This window comes from Colletes latitarsis, chromosome 4, assembly GCF_051014445.1.
Source record: "Colletes latitarsis isolate SP2378_abdomen chromosome 4, iyColLati1, whole genome shotgun sequence".
NCBI lineage: Eukaryota > Metazoa > Arthropoda > Insecta > Hymenoptera > Colletidae > Colletes > Colletes latitarsis.
Genome location: NC_135137.1, coordinates 27,199,141 through 27,217,358, shown reverse-complemented (window position 1 = coordinate 27,217,358; position 18,218 = coordinate 27,199,141). Strand labels below are relative to the sequence as shown.

General features: G+C 31.0%; 2 protein-coding genes across 5 annotated transcripts in view; one reads left to right on the top strand and one right to left on the bottom strand.

The window, feature by feature from the left end:
- Window positions 1-944: 944 nt before the first annotated feature.
- Rich (guanine nucleotide exchange factor subunit Rich) lies at window positions 945-11,164 on the top strand. Of its 2 annotated transcripts, none has more exons than XM_076763580.1 (16): window positions 945-1,528; window positions 2,087-2,194; window positions 2,263-2,418; window positions 2,500-2,814; window positions 2,879-2,970; window positions 3,051-3,324; window positions 3,398-3,550; window positions 3,628-3,828; window positions 3,895-4,258; window positions 4,324-4,529; window positions 4,600-4,941; window positions 5,007-5,496; window positions 5,577-5,868; window positions 6,245-6,717; window positions 7,582-7,942; window positions 8,081-8,215. In XM_076763580.1, coding segments are annotated over exons 1-16 (3,963 nt in total). In that variant the 5' UTR covers window positions 945-1,393; the 3' UTR covers window positions 8,082-8,215. The 2 variants fall into 2 exon arrangements, with proteins under 2 accessions (XP_076619695.1, XP_076619694.1); XM_076763579.1 differs by having other exon boundaries at window positions 946-1,528; window positions 8,024-11,164.
- A 1,577-nt stretch (window positions 11,165-12,741) lies between these two features.
- Window positions 12,742-18,218, bottom strand: part of LOC143341156 (uncharacterized) — a 33,319-nt gene continuing 27,842 nt past the window's right edge. For 2 of the 3 annotated variants that reach the window (XM_076763878.1, XM_076763877.1), the window contains one exon: window positions 13,100-13,784. In XM_076763878.1, the coding sequence (XP_076619993.1) occupies window positions 13,711-13,784 (74 nt within the window). In that variant the 3' untranslated portion in view covers window positions 13,100-13,710. Of the gene's footprint in view, window positions 13,785-18,218 lie in introns of all 3 variants that reach the window. The other variant, XM_076763876.1, reaches the window with a different exon arrangement.

Sequence of the window (18,218 nt, the reverse complement as noted above, 5' to 3'; positions counted from 1 at the left end):
AAATTATTTCTGGTTGCAGAGGTCAATTATAATCATTTTTGTTCAATAGATATACCCCCGAAATCCTATCCACTTTCGAGAAAAAAATTTAGTACGGGCAGAACTTTAAACGTTAATAACTTTTTAACGAAGCCCCCATCAACAAATTGGTATCCTTGATTTTCGTCCTATTTTGGCCTGTAGAATCTCCCATTACAATTTTTTCCATGGGTGGCCGAACACCCTGTATAAGCATAGATAGTTTAAAGCTTTATTAAAAAGTTATGGCGAAAATATGAAATACAATGCTAAAATGTAAAAATAGATCAACAATATTTACGTTTAGTCTGTTTATGAGAGCTGTGTTTATTATTTGAGTTTATCAAATACTTTAAAAGCAATTCTCGCCAGTATCAGTTTAGTAAGTTAGACTTCATACCGAAATGCCTCAATTATTTACAGACTGCAGATGTACATATATCTCGTTTATGGATTTTGCAATAAGAATGTCCGTGTTGCTGTGAGGAAGTATTAACTGTCATAAATGAGCCCATACTTTACCCGCAATGAAAAAAAAAATAGAGGAAGGAAAACTATAAAAGCTTGAAATGATTCGAAAGTATTCTTTAATAAAATTTATTAATATTTACTAATTATTACTCAAAAATTTTTTTTCTAAAAACGACGATCCCCTGTAAACTGCTTAATAATACGATTTTCAAAATAAAATCTGTTGTATATTATTTTTGAAGCTTTAAATTATAAAAAGGGAACAATATTAACTCTTTCAGTTTCATTTATATCTATTATTAAAAGTATCATTTCTTTATAATTAAAGAAAAACACTACGTTTCAATTAGTAAGTATCTTTTCACTCTAAGGTCAATTAAATTAACTCCGTATTGACACATTTTCAACTAAAAGTAAAGTGCGAAATATAGTACGATATGTATGTACATATATGCATACGTATGCATATTTGCGTATACTATATTTACGACCGCTGATGTAACTGCACTTAATCGCATGTTGCTTTATATATTCATTAAACTTTTACATATTATTTAATGTTAATTTTTTGTACAAATATATTCTAAGAATCGTACATACCGATGCAACAGAATTAGTTACACACGACAGCGAGAATGATTACAGATTGGATAAGTAGCACGAATATTACGACCCCCCTCCACCCATCCACCCTCCCTTGCATTGTGCTACGTGGACCTCGAGATTCTCGAAGGACTTCGTTTCGTTGTACGAGTAACCTAGTACATACTTATGATTAACGTAAAATGGTGAGGTTAGGATGTGTTTACTTGTCAGATTTCTCGAAACAAGGAATGGAATACGAAAAGAAATTAAATATAACAGGGATGTGAACACTAAAGGTGAACAATCTTAAAAAGACATCATGTTTTTCCCTATTGGATGGCCACGGGTTCTAAATACGACAGAACCGGAGAAGATAACTGCGGTTGTTTGCAACAGGGACAAAATACTTTTTGCTGTCTTGACGACTGATGCTCTCACCATCTGGTATTGCAAGGCATGTGTTACAAACGTAACGTTACAATTTCACGACTAATATGTTTAAAGTACAATTATAACTCTCCATTTATTATCACCCGTTAAAAATATTTACTTATTTATAAACTTTAAATACAATGAATAAAAATACCGTTTAGTTGCCAGTTTTACTTTGTAATGTAACTACTTTCTTAAGATCCTTGGTATTAAAATCCTGTACATACGTACTTTTCGTGTAAGCACTTATTATTTGTAATTGCCAATCGTTTTGTATGCGTAATAAAATTGTCATTTTAAATAATACTACAAAAAACTCACAGTATTGTACGATATAATTGAAAAGACTATGTAAGATTCTTAGTGACTCAAGACACGTTCGTACTGTTCAAGTTTGCGTTTCTATTAATTTATATATGCTTGTGTAAACATTTGTTAAAATAAACATCATTTAAAATGAGAGTTTATACTTTCCTTATATATTTCTTTGACGAGTTCTTAGGACCCTTGTATAGTATAAATATCAATACTTGAGTGCATAATAGATATAGTGAATGTAATGGAAAACATTTACTTCTAGCCATGCGTGCCCATTATATTTATCAAAAGAACTGCAGATTCTTTAAGGAAACACGGTGACAACAGTCTGGTACAATGGAGACCAGACTCCAGTATGTTGGTCATAGCGGTATGAAATGTTATACGATAAATTAAATTGAAATATACAGTAAATTGTTATAATTTAAAATTTTTCAGACATCGGATAGCTATCTATTATTTTATCGACTGTCGGATACTAGTCCGGAAGGAAGAGGTCTTTATGAACAAAGAGACTCTCCGGTTACCAGTTTAAAACGAGATAGTGCTGAACTTTTTATCAAAGAAGTTATTCCTTCCTTAGTCCTGACATTTGTAAGTAAATATAGTAATAGGTTTTCTTTATAAAAAAAAAAAATGTGAATTTTGTATATCTGTTTGATGATTTCTTTTTAGGAGAAATCAACCTGGATAGATGGTGGTATCAGTTCGTTAGTTTGTATACGTGATGAGCTTATGGTAGCTACAAAGACCAGTCATATAATACGTCACAAATGGGATGGAACTGTAAATCGAGATTACTCTCTTGATTTAAGAAGAATACCATTTAGTGTAGATCAACAAATATCTACCGTAGCTATACCTCTTACAGAGAACAATGTATATGTTACTGATATTGAATACTCCCCTTTGGTCGGTGGATTTGCAATTGTTCTCAATACAGGCAAAGCAGCATTCCTAACAGCACAGTCACTGAAATTTGATCCTAATGTATGTTGATTGCGTTTTAAATAAATAGATAAGAAATTGTACAGTAATATATTATTTTTTTTAGCAAGTACAAGGAATTTGGGCTAGAGATGTTGATGATGCTACTTGTGCAGCTGTAAATCATAAATATCGTCTTATAGCAATTGGAAGGCAAAAGTATACCTATATTTATGTTTTCCGACTGTTATATTAAAATTTGTATTTATATAAATTTATAATATGCTTTTGTTTACTAGTTCTGAAGGTGTAGTATGTTACGTTGATGAAACAACAGGTGGACTAGAAATGTCCCATACCTTAAGCTTGTCCTCAAAAGATTATCCAGGAAGACCAGGGCGTGTAAGGTGTTTAAGGTGGACCCCTGATAGTTGTGCCATTGCATTAGCTTGGGAAGGTGGTGGCCTAGCAGTATGGAGTACATTTGGTGCTTTGTTACTCTGCAGTTTAAAATGGGATTATGGTTTAAGAGTAGACTTGACCCATGATAATCCTTTGCACATTCATACAATGGTTGGTAGATATATCAGTTTTAACCGATAGTATTAATTTTAGTTTCTTATGTAGACTCATTTATATATTATAGGAATGGTCTGCGGAAGGTTATCAGCTCTGGATGTTAAGAGAATCTCCGGGACCTTCTTTGACTGAAGAAAATGGAAACGAAGGAGCTAACTTGAAACGCTCTTTGATACAGTTAGATTTTGTAAAAAGTCCTTTGACGATCAATCCTTGCATGGTAATATTGAAACCAGACATTTAAAAATTTAATATTTTAGCAGTAATATTTACCGTTAACGATACTTTGATATGCAGGGTCATCATGGACATTTATATTTACAAGGTGAAGATAGATTGTATTTAAATCTTGGTGGTGGAGTTTCTACGAACACTTCAACTTTTCATATTAGTAGTGAAATTCCTAATGATTCTATAACGCAAACACTTGTGGGTTGTAAGCAATGGCTAGTTGTTCCTATTCCTACTGCATACAGTGGTTCCAATTGGCCAATAAGAGTATGTAAATGTATATATATCTGATAAAAAAACAAAAATATATTTTTAAACAATTTTTTGTTTTAGTACACTGCTATTGATAACGAAGGTATGAGCATAGCTGTAGCCGGACGGACAGGATTAGCTCATTATTCTTTACCTTCACGCAAATGGAAACTTTTTGGTAATGAAACTCAAGAACGTGATTTCATTGTAACTGGAGGATTATTGTGGCATCAAGGTTTTTTAATAGCTAGCAGTTATTCAATATTAGACGATAAGGATGAAGTTAGAATATATCCGCGCGATACACGTTTGGATAACAGTTACGTTAGAACTGTTAGAATGCCATCACAGGTGTTATTACTCAATACATTAAAAGACAGACTTCTAACATTTTGTGCGAATGCACAGATTAGCATTTATGATATGGTATTAGAGAGCAATAATGGTAAGTGTTAAAATTTAATAATTTTCCGAATTGTTGGCCCTGTATTCAAAATATCGGTGTTTCAGATGCAGGAAGTATAGAATTAGTAAGATTGCAGACTGTAGATGTTAGTGGACTTTGTGTTCATCCTGCCTGTGTTGTAAGTGCCACTTTAACTACTATACGTGCAGAAACGGCCGGGAGTCATCCACATCCTGAAAGTCTTTTGTTAAATGTATCTGGACGCCTTCTTATGGTTCAAAGAGAACATTGTACTGATAATCCAGAAGTTGTATGTTAATAATATATTTCTGACAAATATAATCATTAATTTGTTTTTAACATTTATATACATTTTACAGCTGTTTACGTGTAGTGCTCCAACAGTATTAGCTTCTTACGTAGAAAACGTGTGGGTACCGTGGAGATCGAAGAGAGATAAGCCTCACTTAACAGAAGCACTGTGGTTATTTTGTGGGGCCCATGGCATGCGCGTTTGGCTGCCGTTATTCCCAAGAAATCATCAAGAAAAGGCACATACATTTATGAGCAAAAGGATAATGTTGCCTTTTCACTTGCGCATTTATCCTTTGGCTATACTCTTTGAAGATGCTATTTTATTAGGAGCAGAAAATGATACAGTTCTTTTTACTTCGGACACAAATTCTCCATTTTCATTACCTTTTAGTTTATTAGAACTTACAGTAGGTATCATTAATATACGTTTTATTAATCAATTCGAAATTGATACATGTTATCTTGATTTCAGAGCCAAGTTTATCTTCACCAAATATTACGACAACTTATACACCGTAATTTGGGGTATCATGCTTGGGAAATTGCTCGTTCGTGTTCTTCACTGCCATACTTTCCACATTCGTTAGAGCTTTTACTTCATGAAGTACTAGAAGAAGAAGCAACTAGCAAGGAACCAATCCCAGATGCTCAGTTGCCTTCCGTAGTGGAATTCATCAGAGAATTTCCAGGAGTATGGGCTAGAGCAGTTGTACAGTGTGCTAGAAAAACAGAAATAGCACTCTGGCCTTATTTATTTTCTGTTGCTGGACCACCGAAAAAACTGTTGCAAGATTGTCTGCAGCGTCAGCAACTCGATACTGCTGCCAGTTATCTAATAATCTTACAGAACCTGGAACCTTCAACTGTTAGTCGGCAACATGCTACTTTATTATTAGATGCTGCTCTAGAACAGGGAAGATGGGAACTTTCAAAAGATCTCGTTCGGTTTCTCAGAGCAATTGGTAAAGTATAGAATGATACACAATTAAACGTATATATCTAATATTCAATATTTTTATGTAAACGTTATCTTTTCCATAAGATCCGAATGACGTAGAATCTCCGCGAACATCTTGGGGAGGAACATCAAAATTAGGAGTACCCCCTCAAACACCACCACTTTCACCCCATGAAGATGATTTATCTCTAGTGCTAGGAACCATGCAAGTTTCAAGAAGCCGAAGTTACAGTACAACAGTGACCCCGAAAGTACAATCTGACTCAACCAAAGACATAACACCATCTTCGATGTTGGAAAAAACTAGAAACGTAGTTATGAGACGGAAAAAGTCTGTACCTACAAGCACTTCTAAAATTGAAAAAGCCGACAATAAGTAAGTTTTGGTTATTTGTATATTATATCATAAAGCAGGAGTGGCAAACTATTTTAAAATCGCGTTCCACATGAAAAGTTGTTATAAATATTAGATAATTTTGCCGTCCAACATACATTTAATTCTATAAGGATAGAAAATATTTTCTTAATTTCTATAATTAAACGTAGTATTGACACTGAAAAAGGGTTCCTCGTTGTTTTAAAATTTTATACATAAATGAATTTTATTTAGAATTTGTCGCGTGTCAATCAAATAGTTTCGCTTGCCACATTGAGTACACGTGCTAGAGGTTCGCTACCCTTGTTTTGTAATAAATTATATCGTTTATGACTATTAAAATAATAATAAAACTCGAACGAAACTTGTCTTTCAGAGAGGGTTCGGCCGAAGAGTTTTTTATTGACGTAATATTACAACGTCATGCTCGTCGATTACTTTCGGCAAAACGACTTGCAGATTTAGGCAGATTTGCTGCGCGATTAGACTTCCATTTAGTTACATGGTTTGGCAGAGAACGCGATAGAGCAGCGAAACTTGACGATTATGTTACAGCATTGAAAGCAATGCATGAGGATTTTTCATTTGCTTATCCTGTGCTGGCTCTCCCAATTTTGCAAAAGTTTAGGAGATCCAGCCTCACATCTCTACGTTCGATAAGATCAGTTAGTCTGGAAAGCCCGGAGGATGAGCCATTGAATTCAAGCTTTGCAGTTGACTTGCCTGATAGTGGTTACACTAGTTTACCAAGTGGACGACCGCCTTATACTACATTAGTTTCTCCCGTTGCAAGCTTAGAAACTCAATTTCCCGCTGCTGAAACTAAATTGACCGCAAATATGTTACACGGTATTTATATATTCTTATAACATATTAACATGTTTGCTGCCTTTATAGATTTTTAAGGTTGTTCTATTTCGCAAAACTCATATTTTCTGAATTTCTTAATGAATTTACATATGGATTTTTCTGTAAAATTATATTTTTTATTCACTGAAAATATAATCAGGCTATACGTATATGTATATGTATAGTACAGAATAGATTGAATTAATTGGCAATGAAGACCAAAGCTTCTCAAAGATTAAGAGAGGCCTAGACATTCGCCTTTTAAAGACACCTTTGCACACGTTTAAAAGTCCAAAGTGTGTTTTTAAATACACTCCTTTCTCGTAATGAATAGTATTTTTAATACAAAATGCAATATTTTATCCTGGATCTACTATTTGGACTCGTTAGTAAAATTTATTCAGCAGATTCTGCCGTATATCCTAATGATTTTATATTACAGTTGCAACATTCAAGGTAACCTTCGAATCTAGATAAAAAAGCAAAGTCAGAAAAAATAATCATACCAGTGTGTGCTCCACTTCATACCCTACAACTTTTGTTTGGAACTTTTTTCTATGCAACAAATAGTTTTCAAGTAATTTAAGTGGCAAATGTTCGTCAAAAATTTATCAAAAAAATTACCGTTTGTGGGTTTTATGAATTTTTACTATTGACACATGAAGATTGATAGTACTATTCCCTTTGCTAATAAATATTATTTATTCTAAAAAATCTTATTAAAAAACTACATATACATATACGTCGTGGCACTTCCGATTGCAAATATATGCAATGGCCAACGAACGTGTTAAAGAATGTAATTATTAATATACCAGAAAGTTTTTTATGGAGAAAGTGTACATTTTATACGGTCATTTGCAGATGCTAATAGTGTTCTTAGCGACAGCAGTACCATTTGGAGAGATGATACTGAATCTATTGTTGGGACTGGAGTTGGAACAGTATGTTGGGTTTCACCAGATCCAGTCGAACAAATAGAAGTCCATAATGCTTCGTCTTGTGCGCCAATAAGTCGGGCAGAAGTACAACTTAGATATCTTTTGCAATTATTCCTGGAAAGCGGTTGCTTAGGATGGGCTGCAGTACTAGCAACCATTTTACGCGATGCACCTGCTATGGCTAGAACTATTAGAGCAGCTCATGCTCCTATGCAAACTTTCGATTCTGTAATTAATTTAAGAGATGGCCTTCTTATGTTAACTAAATGGTCTCACTCCGAATGGTACGTATTATATAAATTGTAATTTTATAAAAAGAACATTATAACATAGTAAAAAAACAATTATTTATATCTGCCTTTCAGTTTGGGTTATAGACCATTTATGTCGGGCATCCAAGTACAAATTTCTTTGTTGAACAGATTAGTTGTAATTAAACAACAACAAGAACAGGAGCAGATACCAGAAAGTCCTTCTCCTAGTCCAGCTCCATCCGCTGGTAGTAATCAACGTGGAAATTTATCACGATCACGACATTCGTCTATTAGTCATGCTTCGACGACTGCTCCGTTAGAGGAAGATCGATCCCACGAATTATCTCTGAATGTTGAAGAGGCGACTTTTCGAAATAGTTATAGCAATCTCAATAACGCGGAAACTATTTCTTCGCAAACCACATGTGTAATCTCTTAAAGCAATGATATCTTCTCAAAATTCAGAGGTATTGTATTATAGATTTTAGTATGGGTAAGTAGGTATGAAATTTTTCAAAATTTTTCAGCTTTGTATAAAACTTATTTCAATTCACTTAGTTGTGAATAGAATCCAACAGACTTACTGTTTGGTACTAAAATTTCTCTTAAAACAACGTGAGATAGATTTAGTCAACATTACAAACCTCTAATTTAAATAGTAAGTTATACATGTAATATAAAAGGAACTCTAATGATTTTTTAACGTGATATCAAACATATTGGTTAAATATTGTATAATAATTATGTACACAATAATCTTTGAAAATTTTAATAATTAAGGCGAAATATAACGAAATTAATATATCCCATTTTTTAAGCATTTCTATACATGTAAATATGCTATTGAAATTGTAGGAAAGGTATTGTTGACATATTTTTAGAGTCATTCTTAAAATATTTAACAAGAAATAATAGCATTTGAAAAATCTACAAAACATGACTGACACTATTTCTTCCTTGTTTTGTAGACAGTATACAAAAATAATGAATATTAATATGAATGTAATTGGTATTAGTAGGTTATGGATTTGATTACAAGAGGAAGAATAATAGTAGATTCTCATATTTTACGTAGGGTGTCCCGTAGTACGTGGGGCCCACTTCAGAGATGTATTTTATACAAGAAAACAATAACAAAAGTTCATATAAACATGTGCCCTATTTGATCTTATTTTCAAGTTATAGCGAGTTTCTTCTTGAATACATTGTACCTATTTACCTTCACAATAAGTATTCAAAATGATCTCCTTGCATCTAAATATAAACCTGGAGACGACTTACTATTGGCTGCCATACTCTGTGTTTATCCAGCTATTATTTATAATAATAAGCCCCTACTCAAGATTCATATCTGCCATTTGTTGACAAGACAAACGTTCCATTTTTACACACGACGTATTTCAATAAACTGATACCTAGTATTTTAATGTTCACAGGAAGTATTTACAGAATTAAGATATAAGATTCAACGTTAGATACTGGGCTCTGTTTGTAAATAGTTGAGTGCGATTAGTACAATTATTCCAATCTTACGAAAGAATTATTCCAATACAGAATTCGTTATAACTTGAAAACAAGGTCAAATAAACCACATGTTTATACGAACTTTTGTTATTGTTTTTTTGTGTTGAATTCATCTTTGAAATGGGTCTCACATACTACAGGACACCCTGTATATTGCAATATCACATTGACTAAATTGTGAAGAAATAGTTTGCACTGATTGTTAACCGTTTCAATATAAATTATTTATTTTAAAAGATTTACAGTATGAAAATTAACATTGATAAAGCATAGTTCTGTTTATGCAGTAGTGTATTGAATAAAATGACCGTCCTAAATCCAGATTTTCTTTCAAATACAAAAAAAAAATAAATATTATACAATCAAATTAAGAACAAATTACTGTGTGAATTTAATGTCAATAACTTTATGATTGATATTACTATAGATATTGGTTTTTTTTTATCAAGAGCCGGTATGGCGAATGACGTAGAAAAGAAAGTAGACGTTATTGGTAAATAGTAGTTTGTATGATGTAAATTTTTAAACCAACGAATTAAAAATTGCTACTTGTATTTAAAGAGAATCATAAACATTATAACATTATTGGTTGCCCATATCGTATAAACATAATAAACTGAGACATTTATACTCATAAAATAAATTTTCTAGTAAGAAAAGCGATACATTTATATAGTGTGCAAAATTTAAGAAACAAAAGCTTTAACCCTTTGCAGCTTCAAGCCAAAATATTCTTAGAAGCTTTAACTGCATATGATATTTTGGGGCTTTAAATGGTTAATGTTTAATTTGCAAATTAAAATTCCACTGGATTAATGTATAGAAATAGAAAAAACGATGTACAGCAAAACACCATTTATTTGAATATGTTGGTAGACAAGACGAGTTAAATAATAAAGATTCATTGATTTTCTCCTTTGAAGTTTTCGAATAAAAATTTCAGTTTACTATGATCTATGATGTAAGTGTGTGATAATTTGTTCTTGATTTAATTTCATGTGTGTATAGAAATGTTCATATAACTGGGGTACTGCTTACCAATAGTTCAGATAAATGTAGTCTTCCTGTACTATTATGAATATAAATATGATATTAAATTTTTTAAAATGATATTAATAACACAATTTTGTCAAACACTAAAAATAAGTTACTACACAGAGAAATTAATGAATATTTTGTTTATACAGTAATAGAAATTCATTAATTTTTCAACTTTAATTTGTGCGTGTTGCATTTTATTTTAATTTTAATAATTTTAATTTAATTTAAGTATCATAATTTTTAAACACTAATATCAAAAACAAAAGTTAGCTCATTACGGACAGTCAAGAATAATAATCAAAATTACTTGTAAGTATTTATGTCAAATTAATATAAATCTAAGAATATTAATTGGGAAAATAGATCATCGAAGAAAAATATGTAAGCTTAAGCAACGATAATTATGAATTCATTATTTTATAGTTTCTATATTTCTAAGAAACTAGTTAGTATTGCCCCTTTTATATGTAGCATCGAATATGTTTGATTAATTGATAAAATGAACATCTTAACTAATTACTCGATCGTTAGACTCGATTTAAAGAAAATCTAGCAATGGACGTTCACTGTGGTCTTGTATAACAATAATACTAATTAATTCATAGAAAAAAACTGTGGAACACTAATAATAAACTGTTTATACATATATTGTAACATAGATATTCAGAAATATATATTTTCCCATGAGTTAACAGGTGTTTTTGTTTCTTTTTCTTTTTTTCTTTTGTTTTTTCATTTTTTTAACTTAACACATTGGTAACCAGTAACAACTGGAAACGAGATTTCTCATGTTTGAGCACAAGCATGATTTTTTGAATGTTTTCCAAATAGTGACATCATTGTCAATCCTATTAGAGTTACTTATATTTAAAAAAAAGTTTCATTTAAATATACAGGATGTTAGGCCACCCCTAGGAAAAATTTTATTGGGAGATTCTAGAAGTCAAAATAAGACGAAAATTAAGAATACCAATTTGTTAATCGAGGCTTCGTTAAAAAATTATTAACGTTTAAAGTTCCGCCTGTAGAACGGCAATATGTGAGGTAGTTCTTAAAAAAATATTTAACATGTATTTCTTTTTAATGGTCCATATCTAAGGAGTGAAAACAGTCCTCAAAGTGGGAAATGAAAAACATATTTTCTTTAATATCTCTAAAATTATACAATCTAGAAAGAAATTGTGTATTTTTTAATGACAAATTTAACTACCTAAGCAGTTTTTCAAAATATCAGTTTGTTTAAAAAATATTTAAAAAATTCATTTTGTACATATTGACAAATTCACATAAACATGGAATAACAATTTGTAAGACAAGCATATAATAAATTAATCTTTTGAATATTTTTTAAACAAATTGATATTTTGAAAAATTTGTTAGGTAATTAAATTTGTCATTAAGAAATACATAATTTTGTCTAGGCTGAATAGTTTTGAAGATATTTAGGAAAATATGTTTTTCATCCCCTGATAAAAAAAATACGTGTTAAATATTTTCTAAAAAACTATCTCATATAAAATAAAGATTGACGTGTTACACTTAAGTGACGTCTCTTATGAGTGGTCTGGGTTAGGTCTTTAGTCTTTGATGATTATGGTTTTTCACTTACTGGCTTTCGTATTTAAGAACATCTTCATTGCCCATCTTTTCTATCTCTTCCTTCCTTGTAAATAATGAGGATTGACAAAAAAGCTCAGATGTGTGTATGTCTATTCTTGCTCTAGAATTTCCCGACAAAGTTTGAATAAAATCGGCGACTCCACAGGTGCAACCTTTTCTTTTAAATTGTTTAGTTTATACATACACGAAATCCACCAAGCAATTTTCATAATAAATGAAAATGACTTTTCGATTCGATGTGAAATAAACAATTAAAAACACTCCTGCTTATAACATAACACTTTTATTTTCTCGCGTATTACATATTTTAACAGCACCTTCTATGTGCTTAATAATTAACCATAGTAATGCAACATTGTGACGTATACGATTTAATATTTATGTTTTAATAGTAATACGGTTGGCAATAAAAAAAACTTATATTTAAGTTTAATGACAAAGTTTGAAGATAAAGACTACAGATACTTATGGATAACGTATAAAAAAGATATCAGGTACTTTTTGGATGACACGGTACATATGTATAGAATACTTTCATGTTTTTTCTCATAAGTCTATTGGAACCTATAATTTAATAAATGTGTCGCGCTTTAGTAATACGTTACTGATGTTAATTCAATATTGGGTTTTAATAAATTAACCAATACAGATAAATGTTTTTTTTTATTTCAATATGTCAGAAGTATAAACCAAATGTTCATTTTGTACAATTGATAATCTTGCTTTGAACTTCGATACAAAACAATTGAACGAATCAGCAGAATTTTTATCCGAACTCATTTTTGTACAGTCATTTCAATTCGTAGAATTCGCATAGTAGAAATTATATTCAGAAAAAGTATGTTTTCAAATATACATATCGTCCTTCCACGAGAAGAATGCACAGAGTATTTCTATCCCCACTCTTGCTGCAGTCCGCTGATTGGCTGTCACCGATCTTTGTCATCGTTTTCGACCAATGTTTGTGAGTCAGCAGATTGCAACAGGAGTGGGGATGTAAACACGCTGTGACTTCTCGTGGAAGAATGATACATGATGAGTTTTGTGTGAGAAATTATACTACTATGCTGTGCGTTCTCAATTGAAATTCGGATAAAACAATGGCCTGAACAAAGATTTGCTCATCATATATGATATGTTAACTTTTTCGGTGCTATAGACATTTTTACATGGCGTTCGAATTTTGAACTGTTCAACGTTTAATTTTCGGTCAATGTTCGTCGAGTGCTTTTCAACTGAAAAGGGAACAATCGACCATCTTTTGAACGACTAAAAAAGAAACGTAAACACAGCGTGGACGTAATAGAAGGACTCGATTTTATGAACACTTAGTTTCATTTGGCAAAATGTATTCAGTGCTACACCACGTCACAAACAGTAAAGCATTCTAAGCGCGCGCGTGATATGTTCGACAAAAGTATTCAGCATCGAAATAGTTAAATACGCATGCGCGAATCTATCGCGGTTTTACTTCGTTCTAACGGAAGACGTTTTTGTTCGCAACGGCCGATCTTACAAATGAAAAAATCAAATGGCAGACACCGTTCGAGGAAAATACAATCACAATGGAACTTTCTTAACAATGGCATAGTTTAATGTTACCGTTAGCACGATTAAACATAGTTTGGATTATACGGTGCTTGTTTTGCATAAACTTCGCTCGAGTATGGTAGTGGTCCCGACATTCCTGGAAGGTAAATTTGATTACAATTACTTTCATCTAATACATAATTATCTATCTATTAATAATACGCATCCTAGGCACGTGCAGCGGATATTCAGACTGCACGAAAATATTGATGAAAATTAATCATTCATTTATTCGATTACATTTCGCTCTATATTTGTAATAATATACAGGGTGTTCCAGTTTTTAGGTGTCAAACTTTGCCAGTATACTGGGTGTTCGGCCAACCCTGGGAAACATTTTAATGGGGGATTCTAGAGGCCAAAATAAGACGAAAATTAAGAATACCAATTCGTTGATTGAGTCTTCGTTAAAAAGTTATTAACGTTTAAAGTTGCGCCTGTAGATAGGCAACAGTTATGTAATCATAGGTCGCTTGACGCATTATTAAAAAATTATGGTAACATAATCAAATACGATAAAACTATTAGTTAAGGTTATTACGATACAATATAGAAATAGCGATATTTACATTTACAATTAGTCTGTTTATATAGACTATGTTCACTATTTGAGTTGACCAATCACTTACTCTCGATTTATAGATAATTGCGGCAGTTTTACCAAAAATTACTTTCGAGCTTCGACGACTAAAGACAGTAAATACAGTTTGCATAGAGATTCATTTATATTATTGACGAGCCGTATAAGAACTGAGCAAAATGATTGCATACATTTACATTGAGTTATAAAATTATTAGAACACACAGGAAGCGATAGCAATATGAAGAGTAAAAGAAATTATAAAAGATTTTTTATATATTTTGTGGTACGCTTATGGCCGCACGATGGCGCTTTACGTTGGAGTAGGGGAACTCCCAAGTAGAGCTCGCCAGTCGGTCGCGGGGAATTCCCGTTCTTGTGTATTACTATCGAAACAGTTTTATAAAACATCTCTTCTTCGCTACCTTTGTAATTTCGCTGTATGGTTTATTAGACCTGAATAAATTACATTTTATATTACTATTGGACCACATATTTTTTATTTAAAAAACATAATATGTTTCGTTTAATTTTTTTTATAACTATAAGGGATGATATTGGTTTTTTTTATATTACTGTAAGTTCATGGTCTAAACATTATATTTTTTAAATAAAAAATGCGAAAAACCTTTTGTTATTTCTTTCACGAGTCTCGTTAGCATAGCTGCGAGGTATAGTTTTTTTTCAAAAGACTATGCATTCGAGCAGAGTAGGTACATTCGATCATTGTGTTTTGTATGAAAATCATCGAGGACCGTTTTTTCTTCTTCTAATTTTGGTTATAGTATATTTTATATAAATATCTAAGGTCATTGTGTTTTATATGAAAATCATCGAGGACCATTTTTTTTATATAAATATCTAACTGTTATACAGAAATATTCTATATACTTTCTTTAACACGTTCGCGGATAGTAAAAATTTGAATGAGCTGCAACAATGGACAGGTAATTTATTTTTTAGCTATTACATTAAATTGCATAATAATTTAAAAAAATGAAAACTATATAGAATTGCTGAATCAAGAATCAATAGCTGATAATGTGGTTTATAAATTTGAATGTTATAGCATTCATGCTATTTTGCATCACAATAGAAATGAATGCTATTATAGCATTCACGTCCGTGAACGTGTTAATGATTGCATGGAGAAAATAATGTATAGTTTCCTATAAAAACGGATGAAAATTAATGTCTCTGATAACATGTAGGAAAAGAACGTCATATTAAAAGTTATCTATGTGTTTTTATTTATAAAATTTAAACATTAACTTAAAAATATATTTTTGATAGATATCATCTATTATTTCTTATAGCTTTTAATTTATTATACACTGATTTTATGAGATTTTCAATATAATCGCTTGAAATTATTATCCTCATAATGTGTTATTAATTAACATATTCAATATGTTAACATAATATTGTCTAATTCTAGTTCATAACTTGTGCTATTTCTAACTGTATGTATTAACGAATAATGAAAAATAATAGTAAAAGACTATGAATATGAATGACTATGAATATAATTCGACGATGCAGCCATTTTACTCGACTCGTCGATAATATAAATGGACCTTCAACAGATAAAATCTGGGCGAAATTTATTTCAAATACCAATTTGAAAATAATCATTTCAAATAATGTTAATTGATATTTCATGAATAATATGTTTCAATTGATTTTAAGTTTCTCATTTAGTTAATTAATAGTAAATTGAAATACTGTTTATTCTGGGAAATAACACTTATTTCTTAAATGAAAAATTTTGTTTTTTTAAATGACGTTCAGAAAAAGCATCAAATAAAATATAGAAATAATCGTAGCAAGTGTGTAATAATAGTATTAACGATAATATTCATTACACATTACGTATATACTATTGATAATCACAGACTAAAATATTCTTTATCGCAGGAAATATTTGTTTTAGCTTTTAACAGAACTGTATTAAGAAGTACGTTATTTTCATCAAAATCAAATAACAAATAATTTATTTCGTGAAGTAGAAAATAAATCATTCAACTGAAAATACATTCATTCATTTTCCATCTTCTTGAAATAGTGGCGTTATTTTGAAATAGATTATTTCTTAAATAACTAAAAATTAGTTTCAAAATAATATATTTCGAAAATTTCCCAAAACGCTCAGGTAAGAAACAGACTATGTAAATATCGTTGGTGTATTTTTACATTGTATTAGGTAAACGACGTATGATTATACATATAACATTTTTTCTTATTTGTACTCATTGAATATAGTGATAAAGTTTGGCACCTAAACCAGAACATATTATATTTGTAAAGGACACTACCAAACAATAGAATGTTCAATTAATGAAATGTAAAATTATTTGTAGATAAAGGTATAAGATATTACTTTCGAGCAGTTGAAATATGATAAAAAATTGAACAGAACATTGAACATTTCATTTTTCCAATGTTTCGAAGTTGATATAACCAAAAACACATTTCTATTTCTTAAGTATTTATGTACGAGATTTTTATATCGGAAAATATAATGAACGTTGCGAAATTTTTTTTGCATTTTTTTACGTAAACGAAAAGTAAATGACTAATTTAATTTTCAATGATAAAATTATAGCACATCTTATATTCTTATTTGTGCTATAAAATTGACAGAAGAAAATGTATGTACAGTAAGTATAGTACGTATCGTCCTTCCACAAGAAGAAGACACAGCGTGTTTACACCCCCATTCTTGCTGCAGTCCGCTGATTGGCTGTCACCGATCTTCGTCACCGTTTTTGACCAATACCTGTGAGTCAGCGGACAGCAACAGGAGTGGGGATGTAAACACATTGTGCCTTCTTCTCGTGGAAGAATGGTACTTTCATACTATGTTTTGATTTAAAAAAATAATAGATTAAAATTTATTCATTCAAAATACGTTCTGATTGATCGTTGCAGAAGAAAATACAGACCGTTGCTGAATTTGTCTGGACAAAATGGTAGCACACTTGAAATAAATAAATAAATATAAAATTGATCAGATCCTATTTTTGTGATAAGAAAGCAGTGTACTGTTTGTCAATATAGTCACACCGAATAGAACCATTTTCCCTGATTGGTGCACGAACGTTGCCTCCACATTTAGGCAGACAATGCTAAAGTTTATGATTCAGAATCGAAAGTGTTACAAGCCAAGGCCGTTAGCAATGCGTGCGCGAATCTGTGAGAGAGAAAGTGCTAGGATTATTGTTTTACCTGAAGTCTCATATGAATCAATATCATATTAATTGTACTTATGACTTTACATTAAATTTGTTGAGTATAACTTTGTACGGTTCATTCAATATTTTAAATAAAATAGTTTAGAGTAATAACTGAATAAGTGACCAAAAATGTGCTATTTCCTTTACCCTCGAATTAAAATAATGGTGGATCCAGAGAAGAGACGATCACTTAAAAGTTATGAAATTTTTAAAAGTAAAAATATATTTATTATTCATTTTTTGATATATTTTATAAACGTTCTCGAGTACATCAATAAATAAAAAAAGAATATGACGGACTTGATTATTTAAGCTACTACCGGGAAAGATATTAATAAATTATAAACAAATTTTAAATTGTATAAAAAAAGGTTAAAAAATGTGCTTTCACATATTTCGTGCCTTCCAAGGAAAGGTTCTGCCTTTGGATTTCAGTTATTAATGCAAAAAAATTTTTTATTTTTTTCATTGTAATTTTATAAATGTATTATCAACGAGATTTTCCCAATGAAAATAAGTCCAAACACGACCTTATTCGGATTATTTTCAGTCTTGAGAAAATGAGAATTTATTAAAAATGATTCAATGAACGTGTATATTAAAAATAATCTGAATGTAGTTCTGTTTAGTCATATTTTAATCAAAAAAACTTCATCGACTCATGCATAATACTGTCATGGAAGATACAATGAGAAAGATAAATGTTCTTAGTTTA

What these genes read in the sequence shown, in the direction of transcription:
- Rich (XM_076763579.1), top strand. Translation starts at nt 1,394, where the DNA reads ATGTTTTTCCCTATTGGATGGCCACGGGTTCTAAATACGACAGAACCG. An exon ending in CACTGAAATTTGATCCTAAT is followed by an intron (nt 2,815 to 2,878) that starts GTATGTTGATTG and finishes TATTTTTTTTAG; the next exon opens with CAAGTACAAGGAATTTGGGC. An exon ending in GACCGCAAATATGTTACACG is followed by an intron (nt 6,718 to 7,581) that starts GTATTTATATAT and finishes GGTCATTTGCAG; the next exon opens with ATGCTAATAGTGTTCTTAGC.